Here is a 24,440-nt window from a genome sequence, read left to right as displayed (position 1 = left end):
GGGTGCCCCGAGCTTTAGCTAACCGTGGTTGCACGAGGGTCAGGACATGAGATAAGGTAGTATTGCAGTATCGCTGTCGGTTCAGTAAGGATGTTCAAATGCCAAGCTCTTACAATTGTTAGGTTAACCCATTCCCTGTATAAACCAAAGATAGCTAGGATGTGATGCTACGATGCCAAGTACTTTCTTAAGTGCCAGGACTGACTGCAACAATGGGCACGCCGCGTTCTCTTCTCAGAACAGTAGTTCTGTGCCTTTAAACACTTATTATTTAATGTTTGATATTTTGACTGTAGAGTTATGAAACGAAAACCAAACGAAATAGACCGCATTGCAGTCAACCCCACAAAGTAGGATGAGATGTTACACGATCTGAAGTACTTTTTTAAGTGCCAGGGCGTACAACATACAGTTAGTGCGTCATAGCACTAGCAGCTTACACCAAATTGTGGTTGTTGATATTTTGAGATGAGATGTGGTCTTATCCCGCTCAATTATGCAGAGCTAACTTTAGTCCTACAGGGATCTTAATTCTCAGAGTCTGGGATCTACGATTATTGCTCAGGCTCTACAGCAGCATAGAGAAATCTCATGTTAAAGATGGAGTAGTCAATATATTTTAGAAGCTTTTTCTTATCACATTTTTTCAGATTCTCTTTACATCCTGCGAGCAATCAATAAATCAAATTCTCTGATGGAAAAAAGTTAAAAAGCTGGTGTCTGTGGCTGTGTCACTGGCTGTAACAAGATTATGTCCTTCCCCTTTCCATCCCCTTTTCTGGAGCTAGATATGACAGATGTTGTGATGCAAAGATTATATACATCTTGCAGGTATAACCAGGTTTAATTTGTATTCGTTCTTTACATTCTATACAAGAGCAACAAAATAAGTCATAGAGGTTTGATGGATACATATCCTGCCCAGGATTAAAAACTGCATCCTGTACCGACTGGCAACGAACATTATGGAAACGAATAGAGAAATTCACGCAGAGAAAAATGGGCAAAGGACCAAGTCTTTGTGCAGGGCCATAATCCTGATGATAAACACGCGAGCAGACCCAGGCTGATTAATGCCAAACATACACTGTAATTACCTCATTAGCATATTGTGATTCAACACATTACCAACAAACACCGGCGGAGCTTTCCTCGCCTTCCCCCTGAACCGCGACGTGGCAACAATTTAACGACGACGCGACGTCTCTTTGACAATTATCTTTTTGGAACAGAAACTAATTTATGTGCCTAATCTGACAAACGTGTTACAGATGCCTGGGCACACGAGTCGATGCAGACAAAAAAGAAAAACACTTGTCATGGAAATTTCCTTAAGACTTGATTCTCTCTTTCAGATACTCAGACACGGTGGGATCTGAGTTACTATGGATAATTAACGCGCGTGCCCACCAGCCTTGGGGGGGCGGGATACGTAAACATCCTCAGCACTTTAATGGCTAAAAGGGGCTCACTTCAGCGCGTCAACCTTTTTATGCTTGTTGGATTGAGGGGCCTCTCTGCAGAGACTGCCTTTCTTTTGTACTTTTTTTTTTTCCCCCTTTTTATGATAAACTCCAAGTATATTTTTTGTTACGTTATAAATTCAGTTCGAAGAATTTCCGCCAAACACTTACATGGTCTGACAGAGAGACGGTCACACAGAAACACACACACAAAGTTGCACACACACACATGCATGTATACAAACGTTAGGGCTGGGTATGGCCAGGTACCTCACAATTCAATTAGATTAGATTCTTTAGGTCTTGATTCGATATTGATCCAATTGCTTCGAATTTCTTCTAATAATACGTGCAGATGACAAAAATACCTCAATATTATTTAGAATTAACCATTTCATTGTGCTTTATCTAGCAAAAAGGGAATGCACCATTGTATAGTATTGTTCCTGAGCTAAACTTGCAGCATAAAAGTAATAATCATAACATGGACAAATGTAAAAGGGCATGTACATTTAGGCATACTCGTTTCTAGATTACAATGTATGCTTCTCTTCCTTTTCTTTTTTTAATGGAAATAATCGATCTAAAGAAATTCTGAATCGAAATTGAATCGAGCACAAATAAATTGCAGTGCATTGATGAATCAATACCTTTACCAGGCCCTAACAAACGTGCACACACACACACACATGCATGTATACAAACGTGCATACACACATACACATGCATGTATAACAAACATGCATGCATACAAACATGCATACATACAAACATGCATACACACACACACACACACACATGCATGTCTACAAACGTGCGCACACACACATGCACACAAACACATGCAGGTCTACAAACGTGCACACACACAAACACGCATGCATACAAACATGCACACACACAAACATGCATGCACACTCTCCACCAAAGTCATAACGCGCTTTGTCTTTGCTGACCGTGCACAGGAAGTAATGAGATATTTATCAGAACCAGCTGGTCCGGTAACACATCGGAGCGCTCCGACCAGACGCCCACACGCAGCGCCGACTTCCCCCCCGCCGTGACGAGATGCACCATGCGTGTGTGCCGCTAGTTTAAGCGCGAGAAAATAACTTTGATTTCAAACCCTTGCTTTTCTTCTACCGTACTTCTCTCCCCTCCCCCGAAGATGAGATCAATGCAGTTCAAGACGTTTTTAACGGCCAGTTGATAGTTCTGCCCCTTGACCCGTCGTGTGTGCGGTGGTCTATACCGTCTGACCGCGGCCTTTGTTGGACCCCCACCGGGTTTGTGTGTGCGTACTGAGAGAGACGGGGAGGGAGAGCGAGCCAGGGGAGACGGGTGAAGTGAATGAAGCGCAAAGCGAGGAGGCGTTGGCGTGACACGGGGAACTCCCCGTATAGATTTCCTGCTGCATGTTTAATCAGGCATCTTCCTCTCCCAGTGCCCGCCCACCACCACCACCACCACCACCACCACCAGCACCAGCACCACCAGCACCAGCACACTACACCCACATTATACACTTCCTGTGTGAGGCAGTGCGGAAAGGAGAGGGCTCGTGTGTAAACACTGGGACACCAGTGTGGGCGGATGTTAAGTCTACTTGCATTTCGATTCGGCAAACTACGGTTTACTGGACTCCATCTTAGAGACGTTAGAGACAACTGAATGCCTACATTTTCTTGCAACCTCAACTGCTTTAAATAATGAATTTCTTGGCTTTGAGTCAAGCATCTGTGTGTACATGTATTTATGCAAAAGGTTACATCAAATTAGTAATAAGGTTAGTACAAATATTTTAGAAAAGTGCGTCGTACATGCCCAGGTGATATTGATGGATACACATTCATCCCTGAGGAGAAAGTCTCAAAACAACATTGAGCGTACAGTTTCTATCCAAGATTCTGGTTCTGCTCTGTTGGTTGGTTGTATAATACTGCGGTGAAGGGTAGTACATGGTTTTAAACCTGGTCGTTAGGGCAGCACATCCCGGGAGTCGTCCGGTTTTATGATCTTATTAGAATGTCCTGGCCTGCTCCGGCTGAGGGGAATATATGATGAAGGACTGCCTGGTCATCATATTCGCATTAATAATGAAAATGTCAGGTTTTATGTGCTGCGAATTGATTAAAGACTTAATGCTGTACTGTAATAATATAATTAAAATATTATGCGATTAAAATGCTACACATGATCAGCCAATTTATATCACACTATTAGGGTGAAAGATAAGGAGATATTTGTTAGCATCACACAGATTTTGTTATTTTGCGTAAAAGTATTGTGGAGGAAAAAAAAGGTTTCATTTTAAGTTGCAAATTGAATTTGAACATTAAGTAAGCAAATAGATGGCTAGTAAGAGACTAGTGTACCACTGTAAACACCATGAAGTGAACTGAAGGGTTAGCGCCTCATTAGTTGATAGAAGTCCAGGTTTCTTCCACAGCCTCCACTTACTTCCTGCACTCTGACCCCTGACAAAATGTGACGCTGGCGCGGCTTTCAGAAGGGAGACCAAAGAGTATTTATAAAAGGTTTCTCCTACTCTGTGGGAGCCCACAAGTTTATCCACAATCTTCATAGTTGCTTGCGGCCAAGAAAGTGTTTCCAACCTCTCAATCACTTTAGTGTATTTCTTTTATTTTCTCAACTTACTCATCCCTCTCTACCTCCTGAAGATTTCGCTCCACTTTCTCTCCCCTGCTTTCCTGCAGCTATTATCTTTCAGCTTATTATCCGTGCTGAAACTTTAGCTATGAAACATTAAGATGAACGACAGTAGCGTGTCTTGAGCAATCCACATCGCAGGCAGCTTCGAGGGGCTGCTAAATACATAATTTATTAATGTACTACATTTGGACCGTTGGTTCACAGTGATGACGCAGAGTTTGATGAAGCTCTGCCGTAACCAGGTCGGGGTGATCGGTGGATCCGAACGCCAACGACGTGATGTCGTTGTTTTGCTACTTTGCGTTATTATTATAGCATTTGTTTAACCAATTTAACTGCTTTAGAAATGAAAAGGATAAAAAACGATCAGTTGATAAACTCGATTATGCAGCATTGATTGCCGCCTGCTGATCTTACAGGCAGTGAAAGATGCGCACTATGAATGGACAATTTTTTCTCCATCGACTATTATTATAGATTAGTTTGGAAACCTGACGAATATCCGAAGCTTGAAATGATGCATTGGGGCCAGCCCTAGTACTCAGAGTGCAGCTTGTGCAGCTTTTGGGTGCAATCAGACTCACATGATTGCCATTAGGTAATGCATGTGTGACCACGCGCATTTCCTGCTCTCACAACACGTGTACGTGTGTGTGTCTGTGTTTGTGTACATGTACACGTGTGTGTGTGTGTGTGTGTGTGTGTGTGTGTGTGCATGTACGTGTGTGTGTGTGTGTGTGTGCATGTACGTGTACAAGCGTGTGTACGTGTACACGTGTGTGTGTGTACATGTTCACGTGTGTGTGTGTGCGTACGTTTGTACGTGTGCATGCGTGCGTGTTTGCGCGTGTGTTACCTCGAGTTCCTGCTCCCTCTGCAGGGCGAACTGTTTGAAGGACTTGACGATGATGCCCGCGTTGGAGCAGTCGTACACAAAGATGGACGGGCTTCCCATCCAGGTCTGCAGGTCGTAGATGGAGAGGGGGATGTACTGGGTGTAGTTCTACGGTCGGGGAGGAAGCAGAGCCGTATGAGGAAAGACATTTGGAGAAATATATAATATATAGTCAAGTGTCAAAAAGAAGGAAGAGAACCAAAGGAATGAAGCACCACATCTCAGACTGGAGATAGCAGGGGAGAAAGGCATTGAAAGAGCAACACACGGAGAGAGAAAAACTAAAAGCAGGGGCTGCAGGAGGGGGCACCAGAAAAGGGGTTAGCCCTGCCTGTATCTGATGGTTCTCCATTTTATTCAAAGCCCAGTGAGGCAGTGAGCCGGGTCGGGTTTTACAGCCGACACCCTGCCACACAATGCCGCTCCGGTACCCCTGGCCAGCCCCCAGCCTTCCTTAAACACACTGCAGCTCCACCACCAGCAGCAGCAGCCTCGTTTTATAGGACCCATCAATATGGGGGATAAAACGGGAGAAAGGCTCAGAATGAAACACTGAGGGTGTGGGTTGCATCATCGTTGTGAGGGGGCGCCTGCCTGATCCGATACCGGGCGGGTTTTGATCTGAGGTATGCAGCACATTTATTTGGGCGATTGGGACTGTCTGTGGTTTTCCTGCAGGGCCGTCATTTGGGTACGAACGGTAACAATTGCTGATTCATACACATCATGTAATCAAGGGAAAGCGCGGCCACCAGAGCATGTCTGCACACGTGGGATTAAAGTGTGAGGTTTATTTTTTTTGGTGCAATTGGATGGAAATCACAAAAAAGTAATTGCGTCCCGTTTAACGGCTTGCCTCCCCCAGTCACCGTGGCGGTTATTTTAAAGGCGGTGGACTTGTAAACCCCCCCCCCCCCCCCCCCCGAATCAACCCACACAAGTGTCCCTGTCACGCCGTAGGAAGGTGTTTTGCATGGACACATTTTTTAATATCGGGGAGGAATCTGCCGCTATTACCCAGCCAACATTCATGAGCTAGAAACCACATATGTTGAAGAGGGTTAGCCCAGGGCCTCGTAGCGCAGCCCAATAATAACTCGATCTAGGAGACTAAACTAGACACACACATGTGAGGATTTCACTGAAATGCACCAACCAAAAGCACACTCAACACGACGTCTAACATGCAATTAAAGCTAATGAAGTCATCGGTGCACTGCTGGATCGATGCCCGAAAGCGTCCCTCTGACATTAACAACATCCATTGCGATTCTGTGACTCATTTGAGCACATATACTGTATGCACGAAGGGTTTTCCCCTCTGGGGGATTAATAAAGATGTTATCTATCAAGTAAGGTCTGACGTAGAACTGCTGGCTTCTCTAGTGACACAGTAGGTTTTAGATTGACTACGTGCCATCCCTGTTTTGGCAGGCCACACACAGTTCTGATCATCACTTGCATCAAGTGTTAAGGCTGCCTCCCTCTCCCCTCTATCACTGATCTAATCTTGGACCCAGCAGTCCTATGTTAGGGGGGGGGGGGGGGGGGACAGAAAGGGGCGGAGCGGCACCTGGCTTTCTGTTTGGTGACGGAGATATTCTACGGAATAGAAGTTCATTCGCGCAAGTGGAGGAAGCTTTCAGAAGTTTCTCTTTCTTCAGTGGCCAGTCGATACCATGGTGAATTGAAACCTTTACATAAACGTTCTTACAGTTTAATAGTGCTGACCGAGTTCGCTGAATCGTGCACATTAACCTCTTATAGATCCAAATATGAAGCAAAAAGGGAGAGAAACCCCTGTTCGCCCGGGTTTGATCTCGTCAGGTATCAGATTTGAGGTTGTTAAACTAAAATCCGATTGGTGAGACTACATCAGACCTAAATCACCACTCAGGTCTCGTGATGAACATGTTGTCATCCGTTACTGTTCAGCCGTGCTGTACACCGCAGCATATCTTGTAATGATTAAAGATTGAGTGCAATACCTACTTACCCCAGTCGAGTGTGTGTGTATTTGTGAGTCGAGTGTGTGTGTGAGTCGAGAGAGAGAGATCGAGACAGAGAGACAGAGAGAGAGAGTGTGTTTTGTGTGTGTGTCGAGTGTGTGTGTGAGAGAGTCGAGGTTGTGTGTGTGTGTGGGGGTCAAGTGTGTGTGAGTCGAGTGTGTGAGTGTGTTGAGTGTGTGTGCGTGTGTGGGGAGTTGAATGTGTGCTTGAGTCGAGTGTGAGTGTGTGTGTGTGTGTCGAGTGTGTGTGTGTGTGTATGTAGAGTGTGTGTGTGTGTGTAGAGTGTGTGTGTGTGTATGTAGAGTGTGTGTGTGTGTAGAGTGTGTGTGTGTGTGTGAGTCAGAGTCAGACGTATATACATGCGTGTGTGCACGTGTTTGCGTCACCTTGTTGAAGACCCAGATCTCCCCGTTGACGGTGGGCCGCGGGACCCCGTGACCGTTGTAGTGGAACAGGACGCGCTCCTCCTTGGCGTTGCGCCGCAGCGACGTGCACAGCTTCTTCACCTCGTCCACCGTGGGGTCCAGGCTCTGTTTGTAGCGCGCCTGGGGGGGGGGGGGGGGGAGACAAGGAGGGGGACTGGGTGAGACACCGTGGGGGAGGCGGGGTGAGATGCCAAGGGGGAGTGGGTGTGGCTGTCTTTGTGTGTGTGTGTGGCTGTTTTTGTGTGCGTGTGGCTGTCTTTGTGTGCGTGTGGCTGTTTGTGTTTTTGTGTGGCTGTTTTTGTGCGTGTGGCTGTTTGTTGCTGTTTGTGTGCGTGTGGCTTTGTGTGAGTGTGAGCGTGTGTGTGTGTGTGTGTGTGTGCGTGCGTGTGCGTGCACGGTGGAGACCCGTCTGGGCGTCCTAATGTATGTCTGTGCGGTTACGCAACCTTAAAGTTATGGATTGACTGTTTTAAAAAAAAAGAATGGTAGATGAACCACATTTATACAGCGCTTCTCTAACCAGTGGCTCCTCAAAGCGCTTTACAATACTGTCTAACATTCACCCATTCATACACACATTCACACACAGTCAACCATGCAAGGAGACAGCCAGCTCGTCGAGAGCAGTTAGGGTTGAGGTGTGTTGCTCAGGGACACCTCAACCCTCCGGGGATCGAACCAGCAACCTCCCGGTTACCAGTCACCCCGCTCTACCTCCTGAGCCACATGCCGTCCCAGTGTGTGCAAACGCGCTCTTCTTCAAGTATTAGAAGACGGTTGAACAAGCAATATAGAACAACCCAAGGGGTTGTTAACTTCACCCCTTTTCTTTCCTCGGCTGTATAAACATCAGGGCCACAACAGATCACTGCCACTTGTTCAACGTCTAATCTTTTCACGCAGCAACAGTAATGCATTTCATCCCCGCCGCTGCTGAATATGCATGAGACCGTCTGAACCCGGGCGGGAAACCGAGGCATGAAGCGCAGAGAAGGAGGGAGAGAACTGCTGCTCTGAGATGATTCATTTACGGCTCTCGAAGCACAAGCCCTGGTGTAAATCATTTTTTATTCGAGACGCCAAATTAGGTACACTAGCAAAAACAGCAAATGTTTAGAAAACACAGGCACACGGTTGATGTTGCTCGAACGAGCGACAGATGCAGTTTATCCAACAGACCTCGGTGTGTTAGCAACTACACACACTACCAATGTGGAAGCTGTGATGGTAACACTATGCGAGTTTTGAAACGAAACCCTTTAGTTGATAGATATATTGTTTCTTTCTTCTGACAAATGTACTTATTGTAAATCGCTTCGGTAAAAGGGCTAAATTCGCTTTACATAAGGGCCAAATGCCCTAAATGTAAACGTAAATGTAGTTTGTGTGTGTATTGTATTGGACGTTTAATGTATGTAACCATTTGAAAAGCAGAGCACTAGACATTCGTGTTACTTTAAATGAGTAAGGAAACTTTACAGAAACGTATTACCAAGTAGTATTATCAAGGTGTATAAACTCGGTACGACATTACTACACCAAAACTTCATGTAAACAACGGGGGACCCCAGTGAAGCCCACGCACGGCCCCCGTCCATCTTATTCCCCGAGTTGTTGGCAGTTGCATCATGTTGGCCGTCGTATAGTCAGCTTGTTTATTGGCCATCCGATAGTTATGCAATCCAAAAAGGACCCCCGTGTGATGCGTGTGAGTCACTATCACACTCACCAGGGCACATTCACGTTACATAACCCGGCTCCCTCCTGTCCACTGCCTCAGAGGCCTGACTCAGTCACTTTGCTCGACTTCAATCAAAAGCATCCCCGCGTTTAATTTTCACTCCAGAAACAAACGCTGAAGTAATAGGACTGATTGTACTACGTGAACGATTTGGGTCAGTTGTTTAATATATGCAGAAAAATAGAAGTACAGTTCTGGTAAATACTTGTTGCACTATCTTTCTACAATGGACAGGAGCCATTAAAAAAAGATTGCAAATTACTCTTTGAAAGATTGAATGGGAATAAGTGTAGAGGTCTGTGCTTCTTGACATTTCTATTAAAGATCCCATGCCATGCTATTTTATGGATGCTTTAATATAGGTATTAGTGGGCCACAAACACAGTATTCAAAGACTTCCCCGAAATTCAGCCGTGGTGCAGAGTTACAGCCACTCCGAACCAGTCGCACATTGAGCTTCCCCCAAACGCGCTGTTTCGGTGGGCGTGTCAAGGCAGGTCAAGGAGGGGGGTGGGGGTGTGGCCCTGAGCAGCTTGTAGCCACAGTACCATGCGCTCTGGTTACGGTGGGCGTGTCAAGGCAGGTCAAGGAGGGGGGTGGGGGTGTGGCCCTGAGCAGCTTGTAGCCACAGTACCATGCGCTCTGTTTATGGTGGATGTATCGCAATGGCTCGTAGAAACCCATATTATACATAGATATCTATATAATATAATATATAATATATCTTATCACCTGGCCCTGAGCAGCTTGTAGCCACGGTACCATGCGGTGGATGTATCACAATGGCTCTTAGAAACCCATATTATACATAGATATCTATATCATATAATATATAATATATATTATCACCTGGCCCTGAGCAGCTTGTAGCCACGGTACCATGCGCTCTGTTTACGGTGGATGTATCGCAATGGCTCTTAGAAACCCATATTATACATAGATATCTATATCATATAATATATAATATATATTATCACGGCCAAAAGCTGTGTGAGCCTCCAGACGATAGGCTATGATGAATCTCAAACGACCGCGTCTTCTTCAGATGTGGAAGAGAAGGGGATTGTTGGCCGCGAATGTATCCCGCTTGAGCCCTGCTTCCCGCCGCCTCGGCAGCGGTCAGCGCTAATCACCGCCTCCTGAAGCCGAGGCGGTGGTCCATCGGCAGCGAGGCTCCGGCGGGAGACGACCGCGGTCAACAATCCCTTTCTCCTCCATGTCGTGGTTCATGCCTACTTCAGGGAGTCAAAGCCAAAGTTCCTTTCCCCCAATTCATTCTCAACCATGGCTGAGATAACCCCCACTACGAGTCTCGTTGTAGAAATACCAGAGACGAGAGTCCGACGTGTTATGCGCCATCACACCAACAGCAGAATGGTTATCCAAATAACAAGGAAGTGTACAACACTTGCGTTACAGTCCTGGAGCTCTATATCTAAATAATATCATATAATACATAGATATCTATATCAAATAATACATATTATCACGGCCAAAAGCTGTGTGCACGTCCAGACGATATAATGAATCACAAAGGACTTCGTCGGGTTCTCCGACGTCTCTGGTTCTTCCACTTCCACATCAATCTGTAGTAGACAGAACCGCGCGCTGCCTGCTGCCTGCTGCCGGCGCGAGGCACCACCGCCCGGCTGCCCGCTGCCGGGCGGTGGTGCTTCGCGGCGGTGGTGCCTCGCGGCAACCGGCGGCAGGCAGCATGTCACAGTTCATGTACTTCGATGTCGTTCTGCCATTGCATTCAAAATTCTGTAACTAGCCTGTTACTACGAACTAAGCAACTACCATACACGTATTAGCATTTAGCACTAGCTCAATCACGACTCCTTCAGAACAATCACGACTCCTTCAGAATTCTTGTGGGTGGTTACGAACCAACCAAGTGGGCAGGGCCATGAATAATAATTTGACAACGCTACGTCACAGTGTCACCTTATCCAGATCGGCTCATTTCTTCTGCCTTTTTCCTTTCATTGCCTATTGCATTCAGCAGACAAACTGCATAGATTTCAAACTTACCACAGCTCACAAACTTATTCAGACCTATGTTATTTAACAAACAATAGGAAAAATGTGATTTTAATGGCATGGGCTCTTTAAACAAAATGTGGATGCAATAGTTAGCCTCCGCTAGCCTTTGACACACACACACACACACACAGCAGCTCCTAGCGAGAACTCCGACACATCCAGGTGATCTCTCTGCACGCAGGCCCGGTCTCTCTCTACCGGGGCTAACCCCAGAGGACTGGGCCCCGCTACTGGGACCAACCCCAGAGGACTGGGCCCTCTCTACTGGGACCAACCCCAGAGGACTGGGCCCTCTTTACTGGGACCAACCCCAGAGGACTGGGCCCTCTCTACTGGGACCAACCCCAGAGGACTGGGCCCTCTCTACTGGGACCAACCCCAGAGGACTGGGCCCTCTCTACTGGGACCAACCCCAGAGGACTGGGCCCTCTCTACTGGGACCAACCCCAGAGGACTGGGCCCTCTCTACTGGGACCAACCCCAGAGGACTGGGCCCTCTCTACTGGGACCAACCCCAGAGGACTGGGCCCTCTCTACTGGGGCTAACCACAGAGGTCAGGGCCCTCTCTACTGGGGCTAACCACAGAGGTCAGGGCCCTCTCTACTGGGGCTAACCACAGAGGTCAGGGCCCTCTCTACTGGGGCTAACCCCAGAGGACTGGGCCCTCTCTACTGGGGCTAACCACAGAGGTCGGGGGCCTCTCTACTGGGGCTAACCACAGAGGTCGGGGGCCTCTCTACTGGGGCAAACCACAGAGGTCGGGGCCCTCTCTACTGGGGCTTGTGATGGAAAATCCCCATGTTACGTTTTTCTTAATGAACCTTGGTTTTGTATACTCTTCCGTGTACGGTCTTGCCACCCTGCTATTCTGCAGGGTCGTCTAAAATGTAAATCTTTGTGTTTCATGTGATGTAATCTGGTTTCACATTCCGTTCCCGTGTTGTCTGTAGTTTGGTTTGGACCTGTTTTCTTGACCCCCCGGGGAGCGCAGAGAAGCAAAAGGTGATAAGGAACAGCCTGAACCACCTTCTACGACTCTTAAGGAACTTCAATCGATAGATTAACATCTGGTTAAAAAAGGCTATTGGTTTATTGGGGGCCAGCTGCCCTCAAGGATCCGATCTAAGTGGATAAGAACTCCTGACTTTAGCCACTCAGCGGACTTCTCCTTGCAAACCTTTAGAGCAGGGGTCTTCAACGTTTTCCCGGCCAAGGACCCCCAAACTGACGGAGAGATGGAGCGGGGACCCCCTACTTATATATTGTATAAAATTATGTTTCATATTAAACTATCCTTCTTAATTGAAGGAGCAGGCAGAGAAAAGCTCTCTCCATCGGATTAAAAGTGTCCATGTAAACGCGGCTAATGTGTTGGATTCATGTTAATCTGTAGTTTGTGGAAACAATTGCGGGGGGGAATATAAAAAAAATGTCTTAACAACAAAAGCTTTCGCGACCCCCCTGCAGTACCTCCGCGGACCCCCTAGGGGTCGCGGACCCCCTGTTGAAGAGCTCTGCTTTAGAGAATGAAGTGAGACGCAGGGCGAACTCCCATCTGAGGCCTCAGATCATTGTAATGTATGCCTGTTATGTTGTTTGTTGACGCATGTTGGGATGTATCTTTGTTTGTACTTTTATTACAAATATATATGACCACCAATTGCCTGCAAGTATTGTGTGCTTTTTGCATCTAAATATCTCATCTGTCTTAAGACGCAAAATCTGTTAAGAGAAAATGCCACGACAGGCAAACCACAGAGGACTGTGCCCCGCTACTGGGGCTAGCCTCCGAGGTCTGGCCCCGTAGCTCCTGACTGATTAAATTATTGAGTAATCAGCCGGGGCGTCTTAGCATCACGCCAGGGGCCCGCCACTTGTCGGAGAGCTACCTCAGGACAGGAGGGTATCGTGGGGAGTGAGTGATGGTGAGAGAGCGACAGTGATTGAGTTAGAGAAGGCTGAAATCTGAGTATATTACACTATATAGTACACGGTATTGGGAAAGTAGTGTGTGTGTGTGTGTGTGTGTGTGTGTGTGTGTGTGTGTGTGTGTGTGTGTGTGTGTGTGTGTGTGTGTGTGTGTGTGTGTGTGTGTGTGAATTACGTGAAAGGAAGAAGAAAAAGGGAAAGGATAAAGACACTAAGAGCTTGTGAGACCATGGTAACACCGCCGTAGATCCTGTAATTGTCAGACGAGTGATTGAATCATCGAAGGTGGTGAAAGGAGAAGACAGGACAGGGCTGCGTTCAAACACAGCTCCGGCGTTACGCCCACCTTGGCCTGAAGGGGGAGCTGTAGCACTCCTTGCACGCAGATAAAAAAGGAACAATTACCTGCTCTACAGCACTTCCACTTTATCCCTCCCATTATATCCATCAGGCTTCAATACCAGGGGAAAACAAGCTCTTTATGGCACTGCGCTATACGCTGCCTGTTACCATTCATCAAGATGTCAGGCTCAGACAACGTGACCTTTTTCACATACTATGTGCATCCGGGACACCACTGGAGAGAGGCGTATGGGGAATACCTGCAGGCTACTACACAGCCCAGGAAACAACGCAGGAGGCCCGAAGCAGGGGGAGGAGGAGGAAGCTGGCAGCATCTCCATGCCTGTCACAGTATCGTCTGGTCTTTAAGGCCAAAAGCAGAACCATGGTGGCGGACATTCATTTGGTAGAGCTCGATCGACAGTAGATTAACATCCTTACTGTACCGACAGCTTTATATTGATTCTCCTTCTGACAAATGTAGGTATTGAAAGTCTCTTTGGATAAAATCGTCTGCTAAATGCCCTGAATGGAATCGTATGGGAAGTGTGTAAAATGCTGGATTTACTTGGAGCTCGTCTCTGATCGAGTCATTGGTCCAGAGCGGGCTACCAAGCGATTGACTAGAAGGCGGATGTCCTACAACATCTACATCAAATCCTTAAAAAACCTGAAGTAAAGGCTCCCAACATTTAAAGTTTAAAAACCAAGAGCGGACGGCATTATATTGATATATGTATCGATAAGGTTCTGTGTCCACTACACATCCGAGCCCTTACGGGTCAGGAGTACTTTGGGGGAAAAGCAGAGGTTCACCAGATGAATCTACTTCAGGTGATTTATGTCATCCCTGATTTGAACAATGATGAATGATCCCCAGTGATGAAATGTCAGTAAAAGCATATGTAGGATTAAAACCTCCCCCTGGCCGTCTGCTTTTGAAAGGTCAACCGAAAAGGGGAAATGTCATGTTTAGACAACTATGAAGCCAGAAAGGTGTGTAGAAATTGACCGAATGTCAATTGATGTGTTTTTGAACCGGTTTGAAGAGAGCATCTAAATATAAATACACATATTGAGTTGTAAAAACCTGTTCATAGTTATATTAGAACATTGGTTCTCAAAGTGCGGCCCGCGGGCCAATGGTGGCCCGCAGAAACATTCCTGGCGGCCCGCAATGACATACAGATGTAAGTTAAAAAAAAAACTAAAAAAACAGAGTCGACTCTCTGTAGCTTTCAATTAAATCCTATTATTTGTTAGTTTTAATCCGACTGTACATTACTTTGAAAGGATGAACCTCAGTTTTGTGATTTAGACCTCACTTGACCTCACTCCCAGAGGTCTACGGTGCAATGTTTTTTTTCACCACTGGGATGCTGACGGCGTTTCCCGCCTACATTTTTTTCCTTTTCCGGCCCTCAGTCAAATTTTGGGTTCCTAAATTGGCCCTCAGCTATCAAAACTTTAAGAACCCCTCGTCATGGGGATACTAAATCATCAAAATCTTACAAACATTTGTTTTGTACTCCAGGGTGACAACGAAGTGCAAAACAATGTGCCATTTCCTATTTATTTTATCAGTTACAGTGTGTAGAAACTGTGTTCCCAAGAGGCTGAGCTTACAGGAAGGGTTACAGCAATCTTGCACAGTCTAAAGAGTGCAAAGGAAACTTCCCTGTTCTACTGTTCTTTCCTAATTTCATGACAGCTGCTATAAGAACAGCAAGTCACTTAAGAAATTAAATGGTTTTACTTAGCTTCGACACTTGCAACAGGAGAAATCGTGGCTCTTTCTCCAAGAGTAGTCGCTGAGCTCTCATTCACCGAGAAGCAGCAGCACAGTGTTTGGGTTAGCCGTTCTAAGTTACCCGTGTAGAACGTTGCGTCAAATTAGTTCCGTAAAATCAGTAAAATCATAGTTATCTTATTTGTTCATCACGGGGGGGGGCCACAGGGGGGGCCAGGGACATGTCTAAAGGGGCACTGGCCCCTGTTGGCCCCCGTTTAGAATCACCATTGATGGCCCGTGTTGTAGCAATGTTCACTACCATGATAAAAGCACCCTGCAAATTCATAGGCTGTGTTTGTACTCAGGGCATATCTGTCTAGAAAGAATGAGCCATATTGAACCGCACCATGATTGAGAGCATGGTGAATCTCCACAATCCAAACCAAAACTCCAGGCAGGTTGTCAGCCCGACATCTAGCCCAGAGTGCCCTCCATTTAATTAAATAAATTAGAATCAGTTAAGTTACTATCTATTGCTTAATAAGGGAACAAAATGGTGATTTAGCTTATGGCGCACTTATGCAAAGCAAACAATTTCTGTTCCCCCTTTCTTCATTTGTCACGTGAAGTCGTTCCCCATTTTGTTATACTTTTCCATCATTGCCGGATTTTTTTTTTTATTATTATCTCAATATTAATTTAAACAATAATAAATAAATATAAAGAGAAGTCGACTCTTTGTAGCTTTCAATTAAATCCTGTTATTTGTTAGTTTAATCCGACTGTACATTACTTTGAAAGGATGAACCTCAGTTTTGTGATTTAGACCTCACTTGACCTCACTCCCAGAGGTCCACGGTAGAGCTTAGATCGGGCCGAAAAATCAAACCCGACCCTATCCGAGCCCGTGCTCATTGGAGCCCGGCCCGGCCCGGTACATTAACTGTAATGATGAGCCCGCGACCGATTTAAACCCGACCATTTCTTAATATGTGGGCGGTTATAGCTGATGCTGTCAACAACAATTTTGAGTTGCTTGAAGTGAATCACAGAAATTGGTTAACAATTATCCAGATGAACAATGCAACAAGGACAACACGTGTAGCCTAAATGTGTGTTTATTCGTAATTGGATCGTAGCGTACATCCAAATGAAGAGACTTACAAGGCTCGGTGTTACGCTTGCCAGTGGAGGAAAACTGCGCATGACACATTGCCTTTTGCAATTTCGTAGTCTGACTTCTGCAACTTTGTATACATTAAGAATATTATCTACCTATATAGAATATTTCGTCTGATTAATAGACAATTTTGCCCGTACCAATTAAGCTAATAGTGATAAAAAATAAATAAAAAAAAAGCTTGATCACGCCCGGTCCGATCCGACCCGAGGATAGTGGCGGGAAATATTGGACCGACCCGGCCCGCGGGTCGGGTCGGTTCGGTTCGGGCTCGGGTGCGGGCAGAAAATCTAAACTCTAGTCCACGGTGCAATGTTTTTGTCACCACTGGGATGCTGACAGCGTTTACCGCCTACATTTTTTTCCTTTGCCAGCCCTTAGTCAAATTTTGGGTTCCTAATTGAAAACTTTGAGAACCCCTGTATTAGAATGTAAAAGACAAATATTTGGTAACTTTAAATCAATTCTTTATTTAGATTATGACATCAATCTCAACAACAAAATGTAAAAGGTATTCATTAAGAACTGGATGAATTATTGATTATGAATACCAAAATAACCAGTGGAATTTGCAGAGGACTAAGACATACATTATAAATTATAATTAGAGCTGTCAAGCGATTAAAATATTTAATCGTGATTAATCGCATTAATGTCATAGTTAACTCACGATTAATCGCAAATTCTTTTTCTATGCTAAATATCCCTTGATTTTTTTGTCCCATAATTCTTCTCATTTTAGTGCATCGGCTTGCCTTGTGCAAATGATTTTTTATTGATAACAACATTGGCACATACTGATCAAAACAGGACGATACAAAAAAAGAGCCTATAGTGCAATTAAACGACTGCTTTGAACAAATGTCATTTGAACATAGCAGTCAGGCTACTGCTTTTGTTTTGAGCCAAAGAAAAAAAAAAATATATATATATATTTTTTAATAAAATACTTTTGGTTTGCGTTAACGCCGTTAATAACGCGTTTAACTGACAGCTCTAATTATAATCCATCTTTAATTCATGTTCTCATTCACGTTTATTGATTTCATAATTTATTTAAGCAGTCACTTTTTTTATTTCCTGTAATCTATTAATGATTCAAACATCGTCTTGAAATACATTCCAATCATAACTTTCACAAAACACTATCGCACATTCAATTCCTATTTTGACTTTGTGACCATGCATATTGATCACATATTGTGTTTCCTCATTGTGACTACCTGTACAGAAAGTTAAGACAGAATATGGGCTCAACCATTTACATTTTACATTCGATTTAAGGGCATTTAGCAGACGCTTCTATTCAAAGCGACTTCCATTTGAAGATATATCGCTGTTGGAACAGTAAGGATGTTCATAGAACTAAGCGCGAAGTGCTTACAATTGTTAGGTAAACCCATTCCCCGTATACAACAAAAATTGCTACGATAAGATGCTACACTATGCAATTTACTATTATTAAGTGCAAGGACTTGCAACACACAAGTGTGTATATTAAGCGTCAGGACGTACAAAAGTACAATAAATGCGTAAGAGGTGAGTTTTTAGGAGAGCAATGGAGAAGGGGTGGAGGGGGGGGTAAGGAGGGAGGCTATGCAGAGTCCAACGCACCTCTGTATGACAGACTGGGAGACACGTGAACAAAATTGGCATCTCAGAAAGAAACGTACTATAGTTCTATAGGGTGCTGCAAGTGTTCATCTTGACAGCAGTGAGAGCTACAGCACGGCCGTCCCATGGGGGCATCCAGCCCCCCATGTTCAAATACAGCGTTCAAATAAGCCTTTGACTGGTGATACACAGAAGACTGCGGTAACCGGGAAGTCAGGCATGTTAGACCAAAACAAGGAGATAACGGCGTAGGGAATTTCGTCATTGATGGAAAAAAACAAACAAATCAGGTTTGTTTTTGTGGTTGCGCCACCGAGACTGAGCGGGTCGTTGTTACAAGAATACATCAACAGATAGTATTCATCACAAATCCCATGGGTCGTCCTCAGAGTACTAAGACTATTTCAAAATAAAAGCCTGAAGCATAGAAACGTGCCTCTCCCGAGCAACAAAAGGTCATCTGTCTCCAACACAACCCGTCCATCTTTACACAAAGACACGCAGGCTCCACCGCCCTCACATGCTCCACCACCCTCACATGCTCCTCATTGGGACGTGAAATTACCATGACCCTGTCGCGACCACTTCCTGCACAGGATGACCGCCGCGCACGCAAACTCGCAAAACCCGGGCGACATTCTCGTTGGGACTCGGGAGAGAATGCAACGCCAAGGCCACGACTACTTAACCTCGGCGCGAAATGATTTCCATCAGGAGAATTTGAAAAGGCCATTACCGATTCTGTGGCAGATTATAATGCCAACTTGTTACACGGAATTGCATCGTATGGAGCACTCAGTGACGCACACAGGAGCAGACATGCAGACACTCACAGCAGAGGTTGTGGATGACATGGATGTGACGTCAATAGCACCAAGAGAAGTGCAGAAATAAGAAAGTCATTGCTCTGTCGTGAGGTCTGGGTTCTGGGAAGATGACGAGGGTAACGGCTCGGGAAGAGACGGCCTTTACGAGACGCTTAGCAAAAACAACGATTGCTTTCGTGATTCACACCGAGCCATGATCAGGGTCCTTCCTTACCACCTCTGGTTAATCACTCCCCTATTGACCAATTAGTTCCTATAAACCAGTCCAAACAAGAACAGTAAAGGGGAAAGTACAGGACCAAACAAGGTGTACCACAGTGCCTTAATATCCCTCACCAACAATTGGAGTTGAAACATACTATTTCATCCAATACACTGTTCAGTGTTCAGCAAATACTAGAGTTCAGTCGGTATCAGGGCCAACCATAACTCCCCTTGTTCCAAGCAGGCGAGTCGGGGAAGTGAATATGGCGCAAGCAGCTGATATATTACCTGAGGGAACACGGCATTAGTGGCACGGTGAGGCATAGTGGTGCAGCCATTAAAGTCTATCCATCCAGCTACCGGTCTGTATCCAAGTCTCTCTGCCACTAATGAATCAGCAGGCTCGGCCCTACTCCGTGGCCACATAACTTTTGGCCATAAGGCAAATAGAACTGTTTGATATAATAGACGTCTAAAACAGAAATGGACCCCATTTGAATACACCCACTACAGTATTCCTTCCCCGGCGTCTTATTTTGTTACAGTGCATGTTTAGTGCACACCTATCGCTGCCTTTCCTACTTAGCACGCTGGGCGGAGTCGTCTGGTGTTTTAGTAACATGAGACGTTGAATGGAGACGACAGAGGAGAGTGGGAAAAAAACCATAACAATCAATGACCTCTTCCTGTCCTGTGATCTCAGGCAGAGGCATCACTTCCTGGCCTCATTATCGTCAGCCGGATGTTTGGAATATTTAGCATCTCAATTTGTTTACGCTTCCAGTCATTGGTAAACGATGCTCTGTTATTCCAGGTAATTTCTGAGAAGCTCCCTTGTGTGTGTACGTGTGTGTGTGTGTGTGTGTGTGTGTGTTTGTACGTGTGTGTGTGTGTGTTTGTGTGTCTTTGTAAGTGTGTGTGTGTGTGTGTGTGTCTGTGCGAGTGTGTGTGTACGTGTGTCTACGTACGTGTCTGTACGTGTGTGCACGTGGACGCGTGTGTATGTGTGTGTACGTGTATGTGTATGATAGCGCAGGGACCAGTAGACCTCTAAAGCTCTGGTCTAATTAAACCTGACTGTCAAGAGGCTGTTCAAGGGCTGAGCTCCCATTCACAAGTGCCCTTGAACATGTGTGTGCTGGTGAACATGCATTGTGCACGTTAACATGGTTGTGCAGGCAAACATGTGTGTGCAGGCAAACATTTGCATGAACGCCAACGTTTGCGTGCACGCGAACATGGTTGTGCATGCAAATATGGTTGTGCACGCAAACATGAGTGTGCACGTGAACATGAGTGTGCACGTGAACTTGCGCCAAAATGAACACGGGCGGCGTGATACTGCGATCGTTTTCACAAACAGCATGGCGGTTATCCTGATAACAACTCACTCATCAGTGAGTATAGGCAACATTTCAAAGAAGAATTAGACGACTTTGAACACTTCCACAAACGCATAAGTGTTTGTCCTGGCGGAGAAAAACTACAAAAACATTTGCAAAATAAATGAATCTCAAATGAAAAATTAAAACCAATAAACCTTGTTTGTTTAGTTAGGAGTCAAAAATAAATGCATAAGTGTGTTCAGAAGCCGTGGCGGCGCAGCTCCATTAGTTACCTATTAAGGTGCTTCCCTTCCCCTTAATCGGCTTCCGTGCCGCGTCCCACAGCAACCCGGAGAGAATCGCACACAGGAGAGCGAGTGGAGAACGGAAGGGCCACTGGTGGCCTGTTCAGCACTCACGGTGACAGGAAAATGTCTAACGAGTGAACGTCCTCAGATGTATGTATTCTAAAGACGCTTTTGTCCTTACAAACTAATGATTCATACACACATTCATTCACACACCGACGGCGGTGTCAACAACACTCAGCGACAGCCAGCTCGTCAGGAGCAGTCAGGTTGAGGAGTCTTGAACCGGGACAACTCGACCCCTCAGCTAGGAGGAGCTGGGGAGCGAACTAGCAACCTTCGGAGCTCCTCCCGACAGCCAAAAGAGCCCTTGTTAAAGACAGACTGCAGCATGTGCACAAGGTTGAATATGACAGAGCTCAGCGTATGAATGTCTGTTTAGTACACACACACACACACACACACACACACACACACACACACACACACACACACACACACACACACACACACACACACACACACACACACACACACACACACACACACACACACACACAGCGTACTGGGCTACGTGAACAGAGACTTGGACGGAGGAAAAGGTCAGAACAGCCAAACATGCGCCCTGGAAGATGATATGATGAGCTGCATCTGGGTTGTTTTCCTCGGTGGAAGTATTGATTGCCGAGCGCAGAAGAGGGTAAAATAGAGCAAACAAGTTTTGGCTTGGGTTTCCGTGGTATTTTTAGATGGTGTATTCTAAGGAACACACACACACACACACACACACGGCTATACTGGTTTAAACACGTGTCTCACCAGTACACAGGGGTCTTTCGGGGGGTTGGGCGTACAGTTAAAAAAAAAAAAAAAAACGACAACATCCACATATGCACTGGGACACATGTTCTCCAAGACCACTATGTTGACATGAAGCCTTGCAGCGTCTCACATTACTGCCAGAGTGGAGGAATACAGGAGGCGGGGGGAAAGGGTCATTTCCTAATCCGAATCGATGGCATTGGTTTTGTATGATAACTCAGTGAGTCCACCAGACGCTGGCCCGAGGGGCCCCAGTAGAAATATTTATAACCCGATCAATGGCTTATATCCACTGACCTATATATAAATAACCTATGAATATATGCAGGACATTGTGGGTTTGTGTGTGCTCGTGTAGGTGTGTGCGTGTGCGTGCGTCCCCACCCCACTGCCATTAAATGCTAATTCGTTTTCACAGTGAATCATGCAGAGGGTAAAGTGCAACAATGGCTCTCGTCGCCGTCTACCAGGTTTGTCTTTGTGGGTCACACTGTGTTTACTGTTGCTGGCAGTTGTGTGTAAGGGTTCCCTTTAGGCTCTACAGATGCAGAATCAGAGCACTCGGCTACCCGCCTACCAGTTCTCCATCCTTCAGCCTAAAATCACATGGCTAACACACACTGGGAACATGTTCCCCGCCTGAACAGGCCTGCAAAAAACACATCTGTTGTTCAAAAATAGCTCCATACATCTCCCAAGGACCCGAAAGCCTTTATAGATTGAGGAGAGGAGAATCCTCGAAGCTATGACCATCTCGTTCCATTGAGGAGAGTCTAAGGAAAGGTTCATCCATATTGCATTCAAGGTAATGGGATTCAGCAGGAAGCTGCAGATGGCTTTTATTGGATTGGATTCATGGGATGTCTAGAGAGGGAAGCGGACATGGGTGGCTAAAAGCATTTAGGAGAAAGAATCATCTTGTTTGGGTTCACTGAGCGAGTTGATGGACCGCAGTCCCCACACACCTTCTCAGGTACGAAGGAGGGGCCATTTAAATAATAATAAATACAATACATACTTATCAAAGAAACACCTCGATAATTCAGTCTAGCATTCTGAGCATATAACCCAGTGACTTTCATAAAAGGTCAACGCTTTAATGGAGGAGAAACGGTTGACAGTTTTTTAGTTCTAGCTTTAAAAGATACGGACAACATTCAAACAGTATAACCACCGGTCTCAGTGGTTTGTTATGGGTACACGTCATCAAACTGGAGACAAAAATAACTTTTGGCACTGAGAAGTATTGATTCGGATAAGCGGAGATGAATGAACGATTTTGTAGACAAAGATTATAGAATTCGCCCTTCAACGGGGGGTAGCCAAGATGAAGGATGAATTCTACACCAGGTATAGAAGCCTTGTGGTTCGCCTGGTCCACTGCCTTAAAGAAATCAATGGAGATCCTGTCTTTATTCTGGCAGCCTGACCCACAGACAGACTAATGGACTGACGGGCATCCAATCTAAGCAAGCGATTGGGTAATTTGTTCAAGGGTTTAGCCCGTCGAGTGATAATATAGCGTAGCGCCTAATTAAGACGTTGGTTTTTACACTGCATTGTTCCATGCTGTCCGGAAACCACTTAGTCCTTTAAAAGCGCTATATAAAAATAAAGTTGTTTTTTATTTCCGACGTCCCCGATCTAGCATTAGCGTGTCGGCTTCGAGATAAATCTTTTAAGAAAAGAGTACAATATAAATAATTTGCTCATTTGTTAGGAGATTGTGTGGACCAACCGTTTACTGAAAGATCTTATGGAGACCAAAGCAAGTCTACCATACACTATAAAACTATAAAAGTCCAGACAACCTCCCTTTTTCCACAAAATGCAAGAATGTGTCTCAATGAGTTTGTTTCAGGGGTTTTATATTTGAGATTTTGTTGAATAGAGTACTTGGGGAAATAGTAGAAAATCAGGAAAGAGCCCAAAACATTTGTGGCCTCTATATTTCTCTATAAACATACACTGTGCTGATCAGTGAAACGAAAAAAGTGTAGTAAATCAAATCAGAGTGGACCAGGATGGTCGCTCACGATTTACTAGAGACAGAGAAGACAAGAGACAGAGGAAGAGAGACAGGCCGAGAGACAGAGATAGAGAAAGAGAGACCAAGAGACCGAGACAGAGAGAGTGAGCCACACAGAGAGAGACATCGAGACACCAAGAGATCGAGAGAGAGAGAGAGAGAGACACACAGAGAGACCGAGAGACACCAAGAGACCGAGAGAGAGACCGAGAGAGACATCGAGACACCAAGAGAGAGAGAGAGACACACACACACAGAGACATCGAGACACCAAGAGACCGAGAGAGAGACCGAGAGAGACATCGAGACACCAAGAGAGAGAGAGAGAGAGAGAGACACACACACACACACACAGAGACCGAGAGAGACATCGAGAGACCGAGAGAGAGACACACACAGATAGACCGAGAGAGACATCGAGACACCAAGAGACAGAGAGAGAGAGAGACACACACACACAGAGAGAGACCGAGAGAGAGACACACACAGAGAGACCGAGAGAGACATCGAGACACCAAGAGACCGAGAGAGAGAGAGAGAGACACACACACAGAGAGAGACATCGAGATACCAAGAGACCGAGAGAGAGAGAGACACACAGAGAGACCGTGAGAGACATCGAGACACCAAGAGAGAGAGAGAGAGACACACACACAGAGAGACATCGAGACACCAAGAGACCGAGAGAGAGAGAGACACACAGAGAGACCGAGAGAGACATCGAGACACCAAGAGACCGAGAGAGACACACACAGAGAGACTGAGAGAGACATCGAGACACCAAGAGAGAGAGAGAGAGAGAGAGAGAGAGAGACACACACACACACACAGAGAGACATCGAGACACCAAGAGACCGAGAGAGAGAGACACACAC

At 45.6% G+C, this 24,440-nt stretch overlaps 1 protein-coding gene across 1 annotated transcript in view; it reads right to left on the bottom strand.

The window, feature by feature from the left end:
* The window catches only part of rptor (regulatory associated protein of MTOR, complex 1), a 124,248-nt gene that overhangs the window by 70,255 nt on the left and 29,553 nt on the right, over positions 1–24,440 (bottom strand). Inside the window, exons 5-6 of the mRNA XM_060047408.1 lie at positions 7,427–7,585; positions 4,993–5,139 (exon numbers count right to left, since the gene is read on the bottom strand). Coding sequence (XP_059903391.1) covers positions 4,993–5,139; positions 7,427–7,585 — 306 coding nt within the window. The remainder of the gene's footprint in view (positions 1–4,992; positions 5,140–7,426; positions 7,586–24,440) is intronic.

This window comes from Gadus macrocephalus, chromosome 3, assembly GCF_031168955.1.
Source record: "Gadus macrocephalus chromosome 3, ASM3116895v1".
NCBI classification, from domain to species: Eukaryota; Metazoa; Chordata; class Actinopteri; order Gadiformes; family Gadidae; genus Gadus; species Gadus macrocephalus.
The sequence above is the reverse complement of the archived record's forward strand: the minus strand, read 5'-3'. Positions and strand labels throughout refer to the sequence as shown.